General features: G+C 39.1%; 1 protein-coding gene across 2 annotated transcripts in view; it reads right to left on the bottom strand.

Annotated features, from left to right (window-relative positions):
• The window catches only part of kntc1 (kinetochore associated 1), a 152,042-nt gene that overhangs the window by 21,696 nt on the left and 110,149 nt on the right, over positions 1 to 20,197 (bottom strand). For both annotated transcript variants that reach the window (XR_015761265.1, XM_043715770.2), the window contains exons 51-55: positions 15,911 to 16,020; positions 11,652 to 11,707; positions 7,328 to 7,406; positions 6,436 to 6,554; positions 1,174 to 1,309 (exon numbers count right to left, since the gene is read on the bottom strand). Coding sequence is in view for 1 of the 2 variants with exons in the window: in XM_043715770.2 (XP_043571705.2) it covers positions 1,174 to 1,309; positions 6,436 to 6,554; positions 7,328 to 7,406; positions 11,652 to 11,707; positions 15,911 to 16,020 (500 nt within the window). In the remaining variant the exon portion in view is untranslated. The remainder of the gene's footprint in view (positions 1 to 1,173; positions 1,310 to 6,435; positions 6,555 to 7,327; positions 7,407 to 11,651; positions 11,708 to 15,910; positions 16,021 to 20,197) is intronic.

Below are 20,197 nucleotides of genomic sequence, written 5' to 3'. Positions count from 1 at the left end.
TCACTCAAGGTTTGTGACCAATCAAATTTTTGTCAAATCGAACAGGCATTGGGAAGTAAACTGAAATCATCTATTGAAATCAAAGGACAGAATATTGTCCTTTGTTCAATTCCTTGGCTAGGCTGTATCTTGAGTCACCAATGTTGATCCCGTAAATGGCAGATGATACACTGGCCTTGGAAAAGGTTCAGATGAGAGCCACAAAAATTATCTCTATCTTAAAGTTCTAAACCTTTCCTGAAGAAGCATCACACTAGATTCGAAACATTAACTCTGTTTCTATATCCACATATCCTGCCAGACCTGCTGAGTATCTCCAACATTCTGTGTGCATTATATTCTGAAAAGGCTTCAGTTATTTCTAAACTTAACAAGTTTGTTCTATTTACTTTTGAACTACACAGGCTTAGCAGCAATTGACAGAGGTGCAGGCACAAATACCTGGACACAAATTATTTCAGTTTGTGTTTGAGAAGGATCAGCAGTCATGCATTTAAGTTGTACAGAGGTAGGAACACGATGGATGTTCTTCCTTTCCCAATACAATCACCATTAGAAATGGTCTACTTTTTTGGTGTGTACTGCCTCTGTTCACCTTTGAGAGAGCCCGACTGGTTGTTGGCTGAGGCAGAAATCAAATCTTATGAATCGTAAGCAACTCGTAAGTTTACGTAAACAAATTAGTATGACCTTCTCTGCAGGTTTGATAGCAGGAAAGGGCTGGAGGAAGTTTTCCTACTTCCTCATTTATTGATGTAAGGTATGTGATTTATATATATTTTATGACCATTTACTTTATAATTGTGAATTTTGACCTAGTGGCACATGGTATTGTGTGCCTGAAGGGGTTTAATAATCAACTAGTAAGTGTTTCTGTAGCCATGGTGATTTCTTTTAAAACAAAGTATTAGAATTAGACTTGCTGGAAAGTAATTGACTTTGTTTAAATTGGGAGAGCGCATGAGCAAACAAAATAAACAGTTGTAGTTTATTAGGAATTTGATTGAAAATCGTGAAGTATTTTGGGATTTAGCGAAACACCCAAAGTTTTCAAGAAATAGCTTTTTAGTTACAGTTTGGGGCGATTTTCAGAATTGACACTTATAGTCATAGAGTCATAGAGATGTACAGCATGGAAACAGATTTAATATAAGAAAGGATCTTGGTACTAACCCTAGGCTCATGATTGTGGTTCTTCCATAAGCCTTTAATCATCCCTTCTTTGGGACTGCTGTGGAATGATTCAATGGTGTATGGTATGTTCAAGACTTCAAATTCAGCCAAATAAATGCAATACTTCAGGTAACACCTACAACAACAAAAGCCAATTACACATATTACAAATAAATACATTAAGAAAAGTATGCATTGAACCAGTTGGGTAGACACACAAAACCTAAATAATAAACTGTCAATCTTTAACATGAACAAGTTTTATAATTAAATGGGGATATCTCTTTCATGGTAGTGGTTTTGGTTATGACATTATTGATTAAGTTATTAATACATGTGATGTGACATATTCAGTTTATATTTTGAAGATTTTTAAAAAAGAATGGTGGTGTCATATTATTTTTCCAATACCTGATTGGGGATGCATGGCCTAGTGGTATTATTGCTCGTCTATTAATGGCAGATGGTGGAATTTGATTCCAATTTTTAAAAATCACAAATTAGGAATCTAATGATGACCATCAAAAAAACTGTCAACAGTTGGAAAAACCCATTTGACTCACTAATGTCCTTCAGGGAAGAAAATCTGCAATTCTCACCTGGTCTGGCCAACATGCAGCTCCAGACCCATAGCAACGTGGCTGTCTCTCAACTGCCCTTTGAAATGGCTGAGCAAGCCACTCAGTTGTTTCAATCGCTATGAAGTCTCCACAAAGAAATTGTACCGAACACCTGGCACCAAAAAAGACAACGGCAGAAGCAGACTTGTCAATCCTGCAAAGTGCACCATACTAACATCTGGGGGGTTGTGCCAAAATTGAAAAAGCTGTGTTATAGACTACACAAGCAACAGCCGAACATAGACAAATTCATAGCATCATAACCTTATTGACAATGTCCCAGAAACCACTGTCACCATTCCTGGATATGGTATGTCCCGCCAGCAGGACAGACCCAGCAGATGTGGCAGTACAGGGATATACATTCATGAAGGAGTTGCCCTGAGAGTCCTCAACATTGATCTGAACCCCATGAAGTTTCATGGCTCAGGTTAGACGTGGGCAAGGAAACATCCTGCTGATTACCATATGTCATCCTTCCTCAGCTGATGAATCAGCACTCCTCCATGTTGAACAGCACTTTGAGGAAGCATCGAGTGTGGCAAGGGCACAAAATGTACTCTGGGTGAGGGTTTTAATGTTCACCACCAGGAGTGGCTCTGCAGCAGCACTACTGAATGAGCTGATCGGATTCAAAAAGATACAGGTCAGAGGCAGGAGGCAAAGGTACCAACAAGAGGGAAAAACATACCTGACCTCATCTTTACCAATCTGCTAGCTGTAGATGCATCTTACCATAACAGTACTGGTAAGAGTTACCAGTGCACAGTCCTTTCGGAATAAAAGTCCCACTTTCACATTGAGTATACCCCAATCATGTTGTGTAGCACTATTACTATGCTAAATGGGACATTCTTTGAACACATCTAGCAACTCAAGAATGGGCATCCATGAGGTACTGTGGGCTAACAGCAGCAGCAGAATAGTGCTCTAATACAATCTGCAACCTCAAGGACCAGCATATACCACACTTGACCATGATCATCAAAGCTGGTTCAATGGAGAGTACAAGAGGGCATGCCAAGAGCAGCACCAGGCATACCTAAAAATGAGGTGTCAACCTAGTGAAGCTGTCAAACAGGACTACTTGTGTGCTAAACAGCATAAGCAACAAATGATAGATAAAGCTAAGTGATCCCACAACCAATGGATTAGACCTAAGCTCTGCAGTCTTGCCACATCCAGTCATGAATGGCGGTGGACAATTGAACAATTCATTAAAGGAGATAGCTGTACAAATATTCCTGTCCTCAATGATGGAACAGCCAAGCAAAAGATGAAGCTGAAGTATTTTCAGCAATCTTTAGTCAAAAGTGCCGTAGATAATCCATCTCGGCCTCCTCCGGTGATCCCCAGCATCACAGATGCCAGTCTTTAGCCAATTTGATTTAGCTCATAAGATATCAAGAAACAAATTTCCCAGATATGTCCTGTACACAAAAAGCAGGACAAATCTAACTCAGCCAATTACTGCCCCATCAGTCTTCTCTTGACAATCAGTAAAGCGATGGAACGTATCATGAACAGTGCTATCAAGCAGCACTTGCTCAGCAATAACCTGCTCACTGACACTCAGTTTGGATTTCTCTAGGGCCAATCGGATCCTGACCTCAATACAGTCTCGGTTCAAATATGGATAAAAGAGCTCAACTCCACAGGTGATGTGAGTGACATTCGACAGATTGTGGTATCAAGGAGCCCTAGCATAACTGGAATCAATGGGTATCAGGATGAACATACTGCTGGTTGGAGTCATACCTGGCACACAGATGGTTGTGATTGCTGGAGGTCAGTCATCTTAGCAGGAGTTCCTCAGGATGGAGCCCTCGGCCCAATCATCTTCAGCTGCTTCATCAATTACACTTCATCCATCAAAAGGTCAGAAGTGGGGATGCTCGATGATTGTATAATGTTCAGGACCATTTGTGACTCCCCAGATACTGGAGCAGTCCATGTTAAATGCATAGGATCTGGACAAAATCCAGGCTAGCATTGACAAGTGGTAAGTAACATTTGCACCACAAATGCCAGCAATGACCACTCCAATAAGAAACCACCGCCCTTTGATATTCAATTATGTTACCATCACTGAAACTCCATTATCAACATCCTTAGGGTTACCACTGACCAGAAACTTAACTGGATTCGCCACACAAATACAGTGGCTACAAAAGTAGGCCAGAGGCTTGACATACTGCCATGAGTTACACACTTCCTGATTCCCGAAAGCCTATCCATCAGGCACAAGTTAGGAGTGTGATGGAATACTCCCCATTCACCTGGATGGCTGCAGCTCCAACGAAATTCAAGTATACGGGACAAAGCAGTCTGCTTGATTAGCACCACTCCCTCCATCACTGATATTCAGTAGCAGCATCATGTACAATCTATAAGATGCACAGCAGAAATTTACTACACATCCTTCGACAGCACCTTCCATCTCAAAGAACAAGGGAGCAAATACATGGGAATACACCACCTGCAAGTTCCCCTCCAAACCATTGACTATCCTGATGTGGAAATAGCAGTGTTCCTCTATTGTCACTGGGTCAAAATCCTAGAATTCCCTCCCTAAGTACTTTGTGGGTCAACCTGCAGCACATGGACTGCATCTCACCAACACTTTCTCAAGAGCAGCTAAGGACAGGTAATAAACGTTGCCTAGCCAGCTATGCACACACCCCACAAGTGAATAAAAACGAAAGCTCAGCCATTAAGGTAGGTGAAGGCACTGTTTTCACCCGTTAGTCTATAAATGATATATCTTCAAAGCTAACTGACAGATTTCAATGAAACTTGATAGATATGTAAAGTTTGGCCCAAGAATAAAGTAGAACGAAGAACAGTACAGCACCACAAAGGGCCCTTCAGCCAAAGATGTTGCACTGAATACGATGCCACACTTAACTAATCCCTTCTGCCTGCCCTTGATCCATATCCCTCCATTCCTTACATTTTCACGTGGTTATCTAAGAGCCCCTTAAACGCCCCTATTGTATCTGTTTCAACCATCACCCTGGCAAAGTGTTCCACACTCCTACCACTCTGTGTAAAAAAAAATTTGACCCTCATGTCTCCTTTGACTTTCCCCCTTTCACTTGAAACGAATGTCCCCTTGTATTAGATATCTCAATGCTGGGAAAAAGATTCTGACCATCAACCCTATCTATGCATCTTATAATTTTATAGACTTCTATCAAATCTCTTCTCAGCCTCTTCTGCTCCAGAGAAAACAACCCAAGTTTTTCTAACCTCTTCTTGTAGCTCATCCAATCCAGGCAGCATGCAGGTAAACCTCTTAAGCACCCTCTCCAAAGCTTTCGCATCCTTCTTGTAACATGGCAACTAGAACTGAATGCGGCCCAACCAAAGTCTTATAAAGCTGCAATATGACATCCTGACTAATGTAATCAATGTCCAACCAATAAAAGGCAAGCATGTCATATGCCTTCTTTTCCACCATATTTATTTGCGTGGTTACTTTCAGGGAGCCATAGACGTGAACCTCAAAATCCCACTGCACATCAATTCTGTTCAGGCTCTTGCCATTAACTGTACACTTTTAACACTTGCTCTCCCAAAGTGCAGCAACTCGGACTTACAAATAATTGAATAATCGACTAATTTTTGGCACATCCTGAAAATTCGTTGTTTTTCTTTTTAAGAATCGGGATCTGTTAACATTGGGAGATGGTGCGAATTTACTTTCTAAAAAAAAAGTTGTAGGTTGTTTTATTTAGAATGTTTTGAATTTTAAAAAAAAGGTATGCAATGTATCAGCTACTGAGGTACAATTTATCCCAAATATCAAAATGTGGGCAGAGTTTTCAAAGATGTCGTTTGGTGTAAATTTTCTTGAAACCCCACATCGAAATGAAAGCTTTAACTAAAGAAAAGAAAATCTCAGCTTTGAAGTTACAGAGCATCAAGCTGACAGACAAAAATGCTAATTAGGTCTGTGTCATCGTAGTAACACTGAGGTATGACAGCATGACTGAGGTATGCTTTCTGCTGAGTGTCCTCTTCATTTGATAAAATCGGAAATAATGTTGAATTATATATGACCCAAAACATTCCCTTATATTGCATTTAACAATAATTGTCTTATTTAAAATATGCTAAATAATAGTTTTCTATCTAAACCCCTCTTTTTAGAGACACAATATATGTTCCAGAAATAACAATAGCACTTTAGCATTGTACTCAAACAACCATCATTCATATATAAGCCTGGACATTGGCAGAAATAATTCAACCATTGGGGCCATTATTGCCAAGTCTGGTCGTCTGTTTAGTTGAATACACCCAGATGTGGTTTTAGGCAGCTCAGGAAAGTCAATTGCGCATTCTTTACTGCCATCACAAAGTCTGACAATTCAAAAGCCAATCAATCAGAATGCCCTAGAACAATCCTGGTTCAATGCCACATTTACTATGCCTAAAAGAAAGCCAAAGGAAAGAGATAAATTGACATTTTCTTATCAATTATTATTTATAACTTTTCTCTTTGTCACCATAAACAACTGAACACATTGGAATTGGGCTGCTTTCACAGTGGCAGCAGGGGGTGGGGATGGGGAGGAGATTGATTAATAGAAAACATATTATTATGCATTTAGCACATGGTTAAATTGCAACATACTTGACTTCCTCAATAGATTGCTGACTGATCCTTGCTATCGTTTCACTGTCTGCAATATGAAGAAGACACTGCAAAGCACGGCTCCTATGAGCAAATGGCAACTGGGTACCACCAAAAGGCTAGAAAATAAGAAATGAAATTATTAATCATACATAAATGTGCCAATTATTAAATTACATTAAATACTAAATGTATATTTAAAAACAGTGGTTAAAAGTCAGCATTGGTGGTTCAATGAACCAGACTATTAATGTTTATATTTCTCTATATTATGAACCAGCATACTCACTCATCCAAACCAGAAAACAAGTACCACAAGGAAAGTAAGAGAACAATACAATAATTATAATGAAGTTTGATTTTTCAAAACAACAGTGCTACTTCTTTGAAACTTTTAAATGGTCCAATCTATCTGGTTATAATCACATATTTATTTATTTATCTATCTTTATAAAGTGCCACTGTGGCTTTTCTTTCACTCACTCCTATTAGACCAAACCATTGTAAAAATATTTTTCTTTCCTTCTTGTGTGTTTTTCGGTGAAGTGTCACAAAAATTATAAGCATTACTGTCTGGGACACATAATTTCTTGGGCATTTCCTCCTCCAAAGTTAACAATCTTTTGATGTCAATTGTTATTTTTAATCTCCCGATGTAAGTGGTTCTAAATGTACTTGGCAAAATCATGCAAAACAGGAGTAATTCCTCAAGTAAATATCACAGTTTAGATCAAAATAGAATAGACTACAAAATATCTACATTTGCCTTGGTGGTTTTTCTTTACTTTTTAAGCTAAAATCAAAATAGGATATAAATACACCCATCATTAATTTCAAATGGGAAATAAGATATCAATAGTTATGTAGTATATGGTGAAAAGGATTTACATACAGAAGATGAACCTGTTGCAACACTAAGAAGTAATTTTGCACTGTAGTCAACTGGGTATATTTGAAGTAGGTAGATAGCTCTGCAAGAAAAAGTACAATAGAGCTTTAATTTAAGGGAAGCACTTGTAATGGAAAAACTTCTAAAATAAATTCTTATTCCTATTAGAAGTAAAATAATTTTATATATAAATTCAGTTAATTCCAGTACAGCAAAATACTTCAGTTGTTGAGAATTTGAAAATAAAAATTCAAATGATCATGCAAAATAAGTGCCAACGTGGGTCATTTGGCCTTTTGAGTCTGTTTCATTTTTCAATAAGATCTCAGGAATATGTTTGTATCTTGAAATCCACATTTCCATCTACCACTGATAACCTATGATTCCCTCACCTAACAAAAGTCTATCTGGCTCAGCCGTAAAAACTACACTGGAGTAGTGCCAGATGATTGGCCAGTGGCAAATGTTATTGCTTTGTTCAAGAAAGGGAAGAAGGATAATCTTTGGAATTACAGACCAGTCAATCTTACATCTGTGGTGTGCAAAGTATTAAAAAGGATTCTGAGACACAGGATTTATGATTTCTTGAAAAACCATAGTTTGATTAGAGATGGTCAGCATAGCTTTGTGAGGGGAAGGTCATGCCTCACAAACCTTATTGAATTCTTTGAGGATGTGACAAAACACATTGATGAAGGTAGAGCACTGGATGTGGTGTACATAGATTTTAGCAATGCGTTTGATAACGTGTCCCATGGTAGGCTCATTCAGAAAGTAAAGGTACATGGGATACAGGGAAGCCGGTCTGTCTGGATACAGAATTAGTTGGCCCATAGAAGACAAAGGGTGATAGAAGATAGAAAGTATTCAGCTTGGAGCTCAGTGACCAGTGGTGTTCTGCAGGGATCTGTTCTGGGACCTCTGCTCTTTGGTGACTTTTATAAATGACTTGGAAGAGGAATTGGAAGGGTGCATTAGTAAGCTTGCCGATGACATGAAGATTGGTGCAGCTGTGGATAGTGTGGAGGGCTGGTGTAGGTTACAATGAGACATTGACAGGAGGCAGAACTGGACTGGTAAGTGGCAGATGAAGTTCATCCTGGAAAAGCTTGAAGTGATTTTCTTTGGAAGGTCGAATATGAATGCAGGATACATGGTTAAAGGCAGGATACTTGGCAGTGTGCAGGAACAGAGGGATCTTGGGATCCATGTCCATTGCTCCCTCAATGTTGCCACCCAGGTTGATAGGGTTATTAAGAAAACATATGGTGTGTTGGCTTTCATTAGCAGGAGGATTGAGTTTAAGAGCTGCGAGGTTATGCTGCAGCTCCATAGAGTCCTGGTTAGACCACACTTGGAATACTGTGTTCAGTTCTGGTTGCCTCATTATCGGAAAGATGTGAAAGCTTTAGACAGAGTGCATAGGAGATTTACCAAGATGCTGCTTGGACTGAATGGCATGTCTTATGAAGTAAGGTTGAGGGAGCTAGGGCTTTTCTCACTGGAGCCAAGAAGGATGAGACGTGACTTGATAGAGGTGTACAAGATGTTGAGAGGCACAGATAGAGTGGATAGCCAGACACCTTTTCCCATGGCGGAAAGGTCTATCACGAGGGGGCATAATTTTAAGGTAATTGGAGGAAAGTTTAGGGGAGATATCAGAGGTAGGCTCTTTACTCAGGGAGTGGAGGGTGCATCGAATGCACTGCCAGCAGTGGTAATAGAGTCAGACATATTTGGGACATTTAAGCGACCCTTGGATAGGCACATGCAAGTTACCTACATACCCTTCATTGCACTTAGTGTGATCTTCGAGCAGGATAGAAGGCAGACACAACATTGAGGGCCAAAGGGCCTGTACTGTGCTGCACTGTTCTATGTACACCACACACACATACATATATACATACACTCTGTCACACTCGCGCAGCAAGCATGCAAGCACACACACGCACTCTCTCCCTCTCTCCCATACACACACACATGGACCCACACTTAAGTCTCTGGAGTAAATTTGCATTTGCAGATTTATATTTGTACATATATTTTATTTTGTTCAAAAAGCACACAATCTGTAGGCAGTCAGTCCACATTACTATAAATTCTGTGCCCCATGATCCTGACCAACTAGCTAGATGACGAAGCAGCGCTCCGAAGGCTTATACTTCCAAATAAACCTGCTGGACTATACCCTGGTGTTGACTGATTTTTAATTTTGTCCACCCTAGTCCAACGCTGAAAATGTGTTGCTGGAAAAGCGCAGCAGGTCAGGATTCGGGCTTCTTCAGGAATCGGGCTTATGCCCGAAACGTCGATTCTCCTGTTCCTTGGATGCTGCCTGACCTGCTGCGCTTTTGCAGCAACACATTTTCAGCTCTGATCTCCAGCATCTGCAGTCCTCACTTTCTCCACCTGAGTCCAACACCAACACCCGAGTCCACATCATAAAAATATTCAACAGCCCTCCCTTCTGTGGAGAGGATTTCAAAGGTACACAACTCGCTAAATGAAATAAATCTTTGTCCTGAAAGGGCGACCATTAATTTTAGAACATGCTCAGCTTAACCACAGGTGATTAACTGGGAATTTAGCTGGGACTAACTGTATTTCTGATTAGTTAATAAAAATAAATAGTATGATTCATTGTGCATGTGATCGCAATTTACGTTAGTGCACTTTACCAACAATGTGACAGAGGTTAAAATGACTAGATGTAAAGCAGTTTTTGTGAATTTTTCTTGAATTGAGCATGTCATGACAACAGAACTGAAATTCTTACAGACACTGAATCTTTCAGCAAGACATGCTTTGGAGTTCAATTTCTTTTCGAAAGAAAGGACACATACATCAAAGATAGCTGAGAATATGAATTCTGAGAATGTAATTCAGTGACTGCCTAGATAATTCCAATGTCAATTACGTTCAGTCTCAAGTGAAACCATGGTATGGCTAACCTAAAACGTTGTCAAAGAACTTCAGACATTCACATTTTGAAAGGAAAGGCCGCAGTGTAAGACTGGATTGCAATCTCCTATGGTTGCAGAGATAATGGAGGCCAATTAAAAAAAGAAATAATCTCTTTTGCTAATTGCTGAAAGCAAGTCACAAAGCCCACAAAGCCACCTGTGAGAAGGAAACAGGAGAAGCTATGGAAACGTTGTAAAAATGGCATAAACATTATTTTATTTACCTCTAATGGTTTAGCTTCTCTAAGACACACTTAATGAATGCAGCAAATATATTTACGCAATTCCACACACAAACAGTATGTGTCAAGTTCAATTTCTGCTTTCTGCTGAGTAGCTGGGACAACACGGGTAATACAACTTACCTTGATCCGCTTGAATTTGTGAGGATATGAGAAAATACCCTGCTCCTGAACATTATTCAGTTACTACACATACAGACATAGAGAGAGAACAGGATCAGATGCAAGTGGTCCTCTAACCACCCTTCCCAATTGCAATACTTGCCAGGACTGTCTTATTAGAAAGAAAATGCAAGATTATGGGGAAATGCAGGGCACAAGAGAAATCAAAAAGTTCTCTTAAAGGCTTATGCAAGCATGATGCTCCAAATCGGTTTCTTTGGTGTGGTAGAATTCTATGACATAACAATAACCCAGTATAGGCTCAATACCTTCAGAAAGGGGAGACAAAGATATTTATAAAATATATTGTACTTAAAGACACAAAGCAAGATACATACAGTTAGAATAAAGTATTGTGAGTTCTACATGGTAATGTATTTATCGTTTAAAATTAATTTGATCAATTATACATAAAATACGTGTGTGGAGCATAAATGTCAGCATACGCTAGTTGGACCAAATGGTCTGTTGCTGTACTATAAAATAAATGTTTTAAATACCCTTGCATCATGCAAAATAATAATTGTTTAATTTGACATTTCTAAAATATCTATTTATATACAAAATTCCTTCATGAGTTTATTTAGCGTTAAATGATCTCCTAGAGGTGTATGAAGCCACAATGATTCCAGTGGACAAATTAGCTGATTGTTACTGTTGGTGTAATGATTTGGTTTAGACTGGATCATGGTTAATCTCCTATATGCCAATTTTTTCAAAAGCTAAGCACAAGGACACTCTAGACTAAGTCGCTTCAAAAACATTTAGATTGCTCAATTAATGGAAGATTTGTTTCGAAGAATTATGAATCGTAGAGGCTATTATTCATTGTGTTTATAACTAAAATCATTTTTAAGGAACCATATCAAAATAAAGTGACAATGGAAATGTGAAATCCAAATCAAAACTTGCTAGAACATTCTGCAGGTTTATTAACAATGAATAGATAAGACTCACCTCATCAGTGCTGGATCTTCTTGCATGTCATTAAAGATATCCTGTGATTTAGAATTCTAAAATTGAAAATGATACATTTCCATTAGTAAATGATACATTTCATTAAAATAAATTAGTTATTAAGATATAATTAACAAAAAAATGTTTGCATTAATTTATGGCAACAGCTGTAATTCTAAAATAAGTTTGCTGCTTATTTACAGCAATAATGAATAGCATATACTAAATTTAAAGATCTTAGGATCCAATCTAAAGCTGTAATCAAAGTTCAAGCACCTTCTGTGAAGATGATTTGTATTTAATATCACTCAGAAGACTTAATTTCTGATATGTAAATGCTAATTTTGCACTCTTTATCTTTGAAATGAAGCTGTCAAATTAGCTCGCTTTCTCGGATTTCCTATTTGGGAAATTGGCTAGGGGAGTGGTCCACAACTGTACATTGTACGACAGATGTATCACTACTGATCCAGGTATACACTGGGATTCCTACAGTTCTACATGCTACAAAATAGACCTCATCAGCAAATTCACAAATAATTCCTGAATCATTTGTTCATTGTATAAACTTTATGCTGAATTAGGGTGTATCAAAGCCATCCTGTGCAATAATGGCTATCCCAATAAGATAATTTCTCACAGTATATTGCAGAAACTCATGAATGGGATAAAGCTGCTAACTTTGGTTCTGAAAAGTGCCCAGTCTTTCTTGGGTTGCCATGGAAATGTAAGGTATTGGATGTAGGTTTGCTCACTGAGCTGGAAGGTTCATTTTTCAGACATCTTGTCACCATACGAGGTAACATCTTCGGCAAGCCTCTGGGCAAAGCACTGCTGGTGTTTCCTGCTTTCAATTTATATGTTTCGGTTTCCTTGGGTTGATGATGCCATTTCCTGTGGTGACATCATTTGTTTTGGTGATGTCTTTTCCTGTTCTTTTTCTCAGGGGGTGGTAAATGGAGTCCAAGTCATTTGAGTAAATGATGAAGTTAGCTGTTTCACACTGCAATAAGTGATAACGTGAGGTGCTGCATTTTGGAAAGGCAAATCAGGGCAGGACTTGTATACTTATTGGGAAGGTCCTGGGGAGTATTGCTGAAGAAAGAGACCTTGGGGTGCAACTTCATAGTTCCTTGAAACTTGAATCGCAGGTAGACAGGGTGATGAAGGTGGCTTTTGGTACGCTTTTCTTTATTGGTCATTGCATGGAGTGTAGGAGTTGGGAGATAATGTTGGACTGTACAGGACATCGGTTAGGCCACGTTTGGAATGCTGCATTCAATTCTAGTCTCCCTGCAATAGGAAAGGTGTTGTGAAACTTGGAAGGGTTTAGAAAAGATTTCCAAGGATGTCACCAGGGTTGGAAGATTTGATCTTCAGGGAGAGACTGAATCGGCTGGGGCTATTTTTTCTGGAGCTGAGGGATGACCTTATAGAGAATTATAAAATCACGTGGGGCATGGAAAGGATAAATAGCCAAGGTCTTTTCTCCAGGGTAGGGGAGTCCAAAACATGAGGGCACAAGTTTAAGGTGAGAAAGGAAAGATTTAAAAAGGATCCTAGATGTAACTTTTTATGCAGAAGGTGGTGCGTGTATGCAATGAACTGTCAGAGGAAGTGGAGGTGACTGGTACAATAACAACATTTAAAAGGCATCTGGATGGGTACATGAATTGGAAAGGTTTAGAGGGTTATGGCCAAATGCTGGCAAAGGGGACTAGATAAGTTTAGGATAGCTGATCCCGGCACAGACAAGTTGAACCAAAGGGTCTGTTTCCATGCTGTACATTTCTATGACTCTTATGCTGTTCACCATGAACAGGATGTTTTCGTCAAACCAAAAAATGATCTGCCTATGACACAAATGAGTAATGCAGTATGTGAATTTCAGTGCCAGTGTGATGCTCAGTGTATAAGCCATACATCCCAAACACCATAATCAAACAGCATATGTCTTCGGCTGTTCTTATCCAACCGGCATCTGCTGACAAAACTCTCGACACTGTCCACATTAGTTGGGATTCCACAATTAGGTAACATCTTTTAAATTATACAAAGTGGATGAAGAATTACACTGAAAACCAATTTAAGATTGTCAGTCATGCTCGAATGTGCTGCAAGTTACATTTATTAACACCCAGAGCCCAGTTTTTTGCAGAGAGAAAGAACATGTATACACTCTGCGCCTGTTTCAACTCAATCAGTTAAGTGACAGCCATTCTCTGGATCATTTCTCAGAACAATGCCTCGTTTGAAATTAAACAAAACCCTGCAATTAATTTTCACCCATCATTAATTGGTGCATTCTCCAGAGCAACGTTTCTACAACAGTCCACTTAAGACTTGCTCTCCTTTTATTTTGGTAAATCTTGCAAATTGTCCCAGTAACAAATAGCAGACAACTTTTTGAGTTTTATAAGACTTCTTCAGAGGAATTAGATTCCCTCTATCTACCTATGGGCTCATTTAATCATCTTAAACACATCAATTTGACGGCCACTCAGTCTTCTGTACTTGAGAGAATACAAGTCAAGTCTAAGGGCTCGCATTCTGCAGCGGTTGAAGATCAAGGTTCAATTCTCTGGAGGTGTCTCATAGCATGTCTAAACAGGTTGATTAAAAATATGAACATGCCAAACCAAGTCAATGAAACCTGGCCTGGTGATGTAAACCTTTCAAACAAACCTAAATTAATGTTCTTGGCTTCCCACTTAGGCTTGTCAGGTAAGGTTTATTTAAAGAAAAACAAAAGATGTAAAATGTTCCATGACACTATTCTGAAAGAAGAGTAGGGAAATTCTCCTCAGATCTCAGACCAATATTTATCCATTAATCAAAGAATCACTAAAAAATCAATTTACCCGCTGTAATACCATTATGGACACTGTTGGGGTAAATGACGTACTTGGGAAAGCAACAGTAGCCAAATTAAAGGCACCTTGTGAGAGTCTGCTTTACAAGAAGGTGGGAAGAGGAACAGCAGGGCTATAGTGGTGGGGGTTTCAATTGCAAGGGGGACAGACAGACATTTCTGCAGTCACAAAAGAGACTCTAGGACAGTATGATGCCTGTTGCAGCTTTTGGAATACTGTTGTGATCACTCTGCTATAGGAAGAACATCATTAAATTAGAAAGGGTGCAGAAACGGTTTACAAAAATTTTACTGAGATCAGAGGGCTTGGGCTATAAGGAGAGGATGGGACTTTTCTCCCCATGGAAGCTTAAGAGGTTGAGGGACGACTTAAGGAGGTTTATAAAATCATGAGGGGCATAGAAAATGTGAATAACAACTTTTCACATATAGGATGGTGTGCATTTGGAATGAGCTGCCAGAGGTAGTGGTAGATGCAGGTATAGTTGCAGCATTTCAAAGACGTTTGAGCAGTTGCATGAAAAGGAAAGGTTTAGAGGGATATAGGCCAAATGCAGGCAAATAGGACTAGTTTAGATTGGAAAAGCTGGTCAGCATGGACAAATTGGACCAAACAGTTTGTTTTCATATTGTATGACTCGATAGGTGCAACTCAAAATGCTTCAATAAAATATGTCATTTTTTGAAGGACTGTGGAAAATGAATTTATTTCAAGTTTGCAGACATACCTAGAGTGGTTTTGTTAAAAGAGCTAATTGAAAGTTCACTGCAGGAGTGAGAGATTCTTTTGACAAGGCTTCCAAGAATTATATGACTTGTGATAACTGTTTGTTATACTGTAGACCCAGTTGGGGTGTTTCTGAACAGCAACTGGCTTGGAGAAATTATTGTTATATCGAAGTAAGTTGGAAGAAAACCTGCTAAGAACCAGATGAGTTAGAGGAAACCTTGCTAAGAACAGGCTGAGTTGATTGAGATGTATAAAATAATCTCAGGCATAGACAGGAAAGAACTTTTCCTCTTGTGAAAGGAAGAATGACCAGGGCCATTGATTTAAGGTAAAGTGCAAGAGGTTTACAGGGAATGTGAGGAAAACTATTTACACTTAAACGGTGGGGAGTAGTTTAGGCTGTAATCCTCATAACCTTAAAGATGAATTCAGATGAACACTTATGATGTCAATACACACAAGGCTATGGTTCAAGTGCTGGAAACCAAGATTAAAATAGTTTTAATGGCTGTCTTTGACTGGCACAGACTCTATGGATCATAGGTTCATTTTCTGTACTATAGAGCCCTATGACTATATGGATGGAGCTTGCTATGAAAAAGATGCCCAGTGACCATACCTGCTGATCTTTGTCAATCCCAATGATTATACACTTACCAAATCTGGTTTTGTTGGCGGACACAGATATTCTTCAAGCAATGTAAATCTGATTTTATTGATATCTCGATTATTTATTTCGGCAAGTTCACCAGCTACAGCATGAATATCTGTAAAAAAAACATGAAAATTCCCTCATTAAACATGCTGAATGCGAATCAAAAGACTTCATTTCCTGTTTCCAAGTGCAATACATTGCATCTTGGCTACTTAGACAGTAAGTTAACTTAGATAAAGAAACTCAGTTTCTTCTAATAATTGCTATCAATAGTTTGCGCTGCATCACAGTAGGTTTTTATAAACAAAGGTATGGGTTTTTATTTTGCATATGAATTTGACAAGACTCCAGTGGAAATCGATAATTCATTTTCCCTATAACTTACTAAAGTACAGCACAAGTAATTGAGACTTTGACTTTTGCATTAACAACTCGAGGTCCCTTCAATCATTTGCACATTCTCCCTATCTGTGCAGGTTTCCTCTGGGTGCATCAGTTTTCTCCCACAATCCAAAGATGTGCAGGTCAGGTGAACTGGCTGTGCTAAATTGCCCATAGTGTTAGGTGCATTAGTCAGGGGTCAATATCTGGTCGGGGAATTGGTCTGGGTGGGTTACTCTCCGGAGGGTCGGTGTGGACTTGTTGGGCCGAAAGGACTGTTTTCATACTGTTGGGAACCTAATCTAATCAATCATGAACATGAGGATTTACAGTGTAATATTTTGACAGAGGAAGTATTTCTTCCAAGAGTCAATTAAACAAAATAATTTTGTCAGATCAAACAACGAAAGAAAACTAGTTGTGAGCCCAGTTTGAGTTATGTCACCTTAAGGAAATTTGTACAATGGTGTTCTTTATGCACAGCAATTCTGATAATTTAACTTACTGTCACTACTGTATGGTCTGCTGCTAATGTTCAAATAGAAGAAGAAAATCAGATTTGGGAATGAAATGAGCAGCACTGAAGTCAGGAAGTGTTTGGAGAAATGCAATTACACCCTTAATCTACTGGCTGGCTTGCTGTGGTATGTGACCTCTACTCTACTGTAAGTTAATTTGTGAAAAATCTGGGACAGCTCTTAAACACATATTGCTTGGAATTGGTGTCAGAGTGCAGTAATTGAAAGTATGTGGATTTTCAAAGTTGTAAGAGAACCAGCTCCTAAATAAATTTTAATTTCAAAAAAAAAATAATCTGAAACTTTGATTTAGTAGGCGAATCAAAATACCGGTGCATTTTGCACAACCTGCTGCTGTAGTGGAAATGAAAGATGTGAGACAGAAGAACATCATGAATTTCGCAGATCTGTTAGAATTCAACTGAGACACTGACCAAAACCTGGAATCCTTGAAGGCAAGTGTTCAGGCTATATGATGGAATGATATTCATCTGAAGAGGACAAGCAAAGCCAAGAGTCCAATGCAATTGGAAGAACAAAGATCTGAAGTTCCAGTTATTAAATATTAAGTGAAATCCACTTTTCTCAGCTAATGCAAGCTCTAAGATTGGACTAGCAACATTAAATGTGCCAGAAGAGATTTGCAGCATTTTGCAGTCCATGCCATGCCAATGACTGCCAAGCAGATCTTAGATGGCTTTGTACATTCTGGGTACCTTACTGCTGAATATCGTCTTGAAGATGAAAATATGAGACAAAGGACAGTTCCAATTGCCCTTAAGTCCAGACTGACAGAAAAGATTCAAGGGTTGGAAAATAAGGGAGCATAAGAAAATCAGAACTCCTACATCAAACTTCTGTGCAGTGCAGACAGATTTCTGAAAGCTGCCAGTTTCCTTTAAAAAGTTTTTTTTTTAAACTGATGAGGGCAGCCAAATCAACGACTCCATGAGGCCTAATTCTAGCTGTGAGAGAGGCTGTATGGAAAAGTATGCGAGCACTCTGCAGCCTTTTCATTAGCTGACCCAGGAAAATGATGGTGATGTGAAGGAGTTAGAGATAAGGAAGTTGGCGAAGGGTCACAGAGAGATGGAGAGGAAATTGAAAAAAGCAGGTGACAGGCAGTGTGGCGAGTGAAAGAAGACAGAAGATGTGGAGGGGACTGATGAAGGAATGGGCGAATGGGGAGATATTGGTGAAGGGGGTTTGAGATGGTGGAGTGGTTTTAATTTTAATTTCATTTTATTTTACTGGGACTGCCATAGTGTTAAGGGTTTGGATGGCAAGGAATTTGTTAAATGTGTTCAAAATAATTTTCTTTATCAATATGTAAGTGTATCTACTCGAGGAGCAAAACTTGATCTTCTCTCGAGAAATTAAGCAGGGCAAGTTACTGAAATCTTAGTGATCATAATTCTTCTAGTTTTAAAACAGTTATGGAAAAGGATAAGCCTTCCATAAGAATTAAAATTCTTACTTGGAGTTAGGCAAATGTTAGTCGTATGAAACAGGAACTTTCAAAAGTTGACTGGAATAGGCTGTTCGTACGTAAAGGGACAACTAACAAGTGGGAGACTTCCAAAAATCTGACAACAAGAGTTCAGAGGCATTATGTTCCCGTTAGAGTGAAGGACAAGGCTAGTAAGAGTTGGGAACAATGGATGAATAAAAATATTGAGGTTCTGGTCAAGAATAAGAAAGTCAATAATTAGATATTGATAATCGGGATCAAATGAATCTCTTGAAGAGTATAAAGGGTGTTGGAACATTCTTAAGAGGGAAATCAGGAGAGCAAAAAGGGGATATGAGAGAGCCTTGCAAGATCAGGTTAAGGATAATCCAAAGAGATTCTACAAGTACATTAACAGCAAAAGAGCATCAAGGGAGAGAATAGGGCCCCTGAAACAAGGTCATCTACGTGTTGAACCTCAGGAGATGGGACAGACACTAAACAAATACTTTATATCAGTTTTTACTGTGGAGAAAGAAATGGAAGCTGGAGAACTCAGGGTATTAAATATTAATATTTTGAAAACAGTTCACATTACAGAAGAGCAAGTGCTGGAAGTCTGAGAAAACAAAGTTGGATAAATCTTTGCGATCTGATCAAGTGTATCCAGGATCTTGTGGAAGTTAGGGAAGAAATTGCAGGGCCCCTAGCAGAGACATTTGTATCATATATAACTACGGGTGAAGTGCTAAATGACTGGAGTGTGGTTAATGTTGTGGTTTTATTTAAGAAAGGCTGTAAAGAGAAGCCTGGGAATCATAGACATCAGTGGTGGGTAAGTTGCTGGAGGTGCTTCTGAAAGTTAGGATTTACATGCATTTGGAGAGGTAAGAACTGATTAAGGATAGTCAGCATGGCTTTGTGCGAAGGAAATAGTGTCTCAAAACCTTGATTGAGTTTTTTGAGGAAGTAACCAAAACAATTGATGAGGATAAAGCGGTAGACGTTGTTTATATGGACTTTAGTAAAACATTTGACAATGTTCTGTATGGTAGACTACTTAGTAAAGTGAAACCACATGGTATTCAGGTAGAGCTTGGCAACTGAATACAAAATTGGCTTCATAGTAGGAGGCAGTGGGTGTCAGAGGAGGGTTATGTTTTAAAACTGGAGGCCTGTGACCAGTGGTGTTCCATGTTTGAGTTATAAGGAGAGAATAGATTGGCTGGGACTTTTTTCACTGGAGCTTAGGAGACTGAGAGGTGCTCTTATAGAGGTTTATGAAATCATAAGGGGTATAGGTGAGGTGAATAGCAAAAGGTCTTTTCCCGAGAGTGGGTGAGTTCAAAATGAGGGGGCATATTTATATAGTGAGAGGAGAAAGATTTAAAAAGGACATAGGACAACTTTTTTTTTTTTTACACAGACTAATCCATACGTGGAGTGAATTGCCAGAGGAAGTGGTGCATGCAGGTGCAATTATAACATTTAAAAGACATTTGGATAAGTACATGAATAGGAAAAGTTTAAAGGGATATCAGCCAAACACAAACAGGTGGGACTATTTTGGTTTGGGAACTTGGTCAGTGTGGTCACAGACCCCCAAAGGGTCTGTGTCCATGCTGTATGATTCTATGACTCTGTTGACTTGGGATGGTGAAATAAGGGGGAAGCTGAGTTGATGGAGGAGTGGGATGGTTTGAGGGAGGTTGGTGAACGGAGGGGGAGATGGGAGAACAGTCAATTCACTTCACCCATGCTCCTACAATTGAAGCCATTCTCCCCACCCCAATGTGCTAAGACAAAAAAGGTAGTGAAGATCTTTACTAGCAACTGAAGCTGAATGAAAGCAGAAGATTTTGAAACACACCCTGGTTGATTACAGGTTCCCTTCTGGAGTCCGATCAGAAGTCAATTTATTTGCAGGTCGGAACACAATG

Source organism: Chiloscyllium plagiosum, unplaced genomic scaffold (genome assembly GCF_037043375.1).
Source record: "Chiloscyllium plagiosum isolate Xiang-an unplaced genomic scaffold, Cpla_swu_hap1 HiC_scaffold_24, whole genome shotgun sequence".
Taxonomy (NCBI): Eukaryota; Metazoa; Chordata; class Chondrichthyes; order Orectolobiformes; family Hemiscylliidae; genus Chiloscyllium; species Chiloscyllium plagiosum.
This window is presented reverse-complemented; position numbering and strand designations above follow the sequence as displayed.